The sequence below is a fragment of the Dendroctonus ponderosae genome, unplaced genomic scaffold (genome assembly GCF_020466585.1).
Source record: "Dendroctonus ponderosae isolate FM_Combo_2020 unplaced genomic scaffold, Dpon_F_20191213v2 Dpon_F_20191213_5, whole genome shotgun sequence".
In the NCBI taxonomy this organism is placed as follows: domain Eukaryota; kingdom Metazoa; phylum Arthropoda; class Insecta; order Coleoptera; family Curculionidae; genus Dendroctonus; species Dendroctonus ponderosae.
In genome coordinates this window covers 14,106,581-14,108,886 of record NW_026018715.1, presented here as the reverse complement: position 1 = coordinate 14,108,886, position 2,306 = coordinate 14,106,581, and the positions used below count along the sequence as shown (strand labels likewise).

Below are 2,306 nucleotides of genomic sequence, written 5' to 3'. Positions count from 1 at the left end.
GCCCAATAGCGAACATGCAAGTTGTGGGTCGAAAATAAGGAAGATATCGTTCGTTGAAGATTGCGACCGCTCAAAAACCGTTCAAAATAGACAGAAAATGTTGATTATTTGGGAACTGGAAAGGTCCCGGTGTCTTTTTATTAGTTCATTGCATTCCTTGTGTCTTTCCGATGAAAATGATGTATCAGTCGAAGTATTTTGAGAAACTAGAATTTTTTGGAGAAATCGACCTCTTACTCCCCCCTTGTGAAATTTTCGACCAAAAATCAAAATTTCGCAATCTTGTTTTTTGCCCTCATTAAATTGTTTGCGACCTAAGAAGTTGCCCAACAGCAAACATGCAAGTTGTATGCCGAAAATAAGGAAGATATCGTCCGTCGAAGATTGCGACCGCTCAAAAACCGTTCAAAATAGACAGGAAATGTTGATTATTTAGGAACTGGACAGGCCCCGGTGCCTTTTTATTAGTTCATCGCATTGCTTGTGTCTTTCCGATGAAAATGATGTATCAGTCGAGGTATTTTGAAAAACATGATATTTTTGAAAAATCGACCTCTTACCCCTTATTCAAACTATCCAAGAAAGTGTCTATTTAAAATGTGCAACTCTGACTGGTTTATTGCAGATCGCCAAAACGGATAAGCCCACGTGCCATGGATAAGATGTGGAATGGCCACTCAACCATAACATAGACACCATGATTGTCAACGCGATGGCATCACACTCAGCTACCATAGCGACTCTCCCATCAGCACTCCCCAGCTTGATCCAGAACATCAGCAGCCTCAACCAGAGCAACAACGTCACGTCTCTTGAGAACCTGAACCCGCATTGGACGGACCTGTTGCTGATCATCGTCAAAGGCTTCATCTTCGCCACGATCATCGCCGGCGCCATTCTGGGCAACGCCTTAGTGATCATCAGTGTGCACAGACATCGCAAGCTCAGAGTGATCACTAATTACTATGTGGTGAGCTTGGCAATGGCTGATATGCTGGTGGCGCTGTGCGCGATGACTTTCAACGCCAGCGTCGAACTGACCGGGCACTGGCTGTTTGGCAGCTTCATGTGCGACGTTTGGAACAGCTTCGACGTGTACTTTTCCACCGCCAGCATCCTGCATCTCTGCTGCATCAGTGTGGATCGCTACTATGCGATAGTGCGCCCCTTGGAGTACCCGATCACCATGACCCATCGGACTGTCTGCTTCATGTTGGCCAACGTGTGGCTGCTGCCCGCGCTGATCAGCTTCATGCCCATCTTCCTCGGCTGGTACACCACTGACGACCACCTGCTCTACGCCAGCGCCCATCCGGACGTCTGCATGTTCGTCGTCAACAAGTACTACGCAATCATTTCCAGTTCGATCAGCTTCTGGATACCGGGCACCCTGATGGTGACGATGTACTTTCGCATCTACAAGGAAGCCATCCGGCAGAGGAAGGCGCTGTCGCGCACCTCCTCCAACATCATCCTCAACTCGATCCACCAACATCGAACATCCTACCGCGAACGCTACAGTGATCGGTATAGTGAACAGTATCTCCATCCAGAGGTGGAGCTCACGGTGGGAGAAATCAATGGCGCGAGGAGAAGCACGAGCTCGGGATCAGCAGTGTCGTACGGCACCACCATTACGGAGTTCAACACTTTGATGAATACGCGGGATTGCAGCAAAGCGGCCACCGAACTCAACCTAAATGGTAAGTGAGGTTCTCTGTACTCGACACTTTTGGATGCTTGGGTGTTTGTTGTTGGATTGCCACCAGAAGCCAACGTAAGTGGCTGTTGAGGCTGTGGTGCGTTCAGTAATTTCGGCTGCTGATGATGATCCTTAAAATCGATGATGATCGTCCGCCGTCTTACGAACGGAGGACGAATTGACAGATCTCCAACCAATAGAAACACTTTGGTATCATCGTACAAACGGATGCATGGGAGACGGGCTTTAGAGTATTCGCTACTCACGGTTTCTCTGATTTAGGGTGGTTGCTTGAACCATTCGTTACTTTGTGGCCATTAATTTTGTAACGCTCAAAGGACGATCTTCGATCTTCTTCGGTCACATTCGGTCTTCTGTTGTCTATGAAATTAGAAAAATTGTCGTCGTTTTGTGCGAGCGTGGCGTAAGATTATTGCATTGTTTTCCGTCCCGTTTTTGCTCATATCTCGGAGGCAAAATGAGCAAGATCTTTTTACATCATTCCAAAGAGGAATAAATGGCCTTTTTAGCAAGTGAACCATCGATAAGGAAATGTTGGCAGTTTTCTCAAAAAATGCCTAAATTTAAGAAGTTTTAGGTTTGC

At 46.8% G+C, this 2,306-nt stretch overlaps 1 protein-coding gene across 1 annotated transcript; it reads left to right on the top strand.

Annotated features, from left to right (window-relative positions):
- The first annotated feature begins 629 nt into the window (after nt 1–629).
- LOC125504584 (octopamine receptor beta-3R-like) lies at nt 630–1,711 on the top strand. The gene has a single exon (XM_048666801.1). The coding sequence runs from the start codon at nt 698–700 to the stop codon at nt 1,709–1,711; it is 1,014 nt and encodes a 337-aa protein (XP_048522758.1). The 5' UTR covers nt 630–697.
- Nucleotides 1,712–2,306: the final 595 nt, after the last annotated feature.

Excerpts from the sequence above, each read along its gene's own strand:
- LOC125504584 (XM_048666801.1), top strand. The coding sequence starts at position 698 with ATGATTGTCAACGCGATGGCATCACACTCAGCTACCATAGCGACTCTC.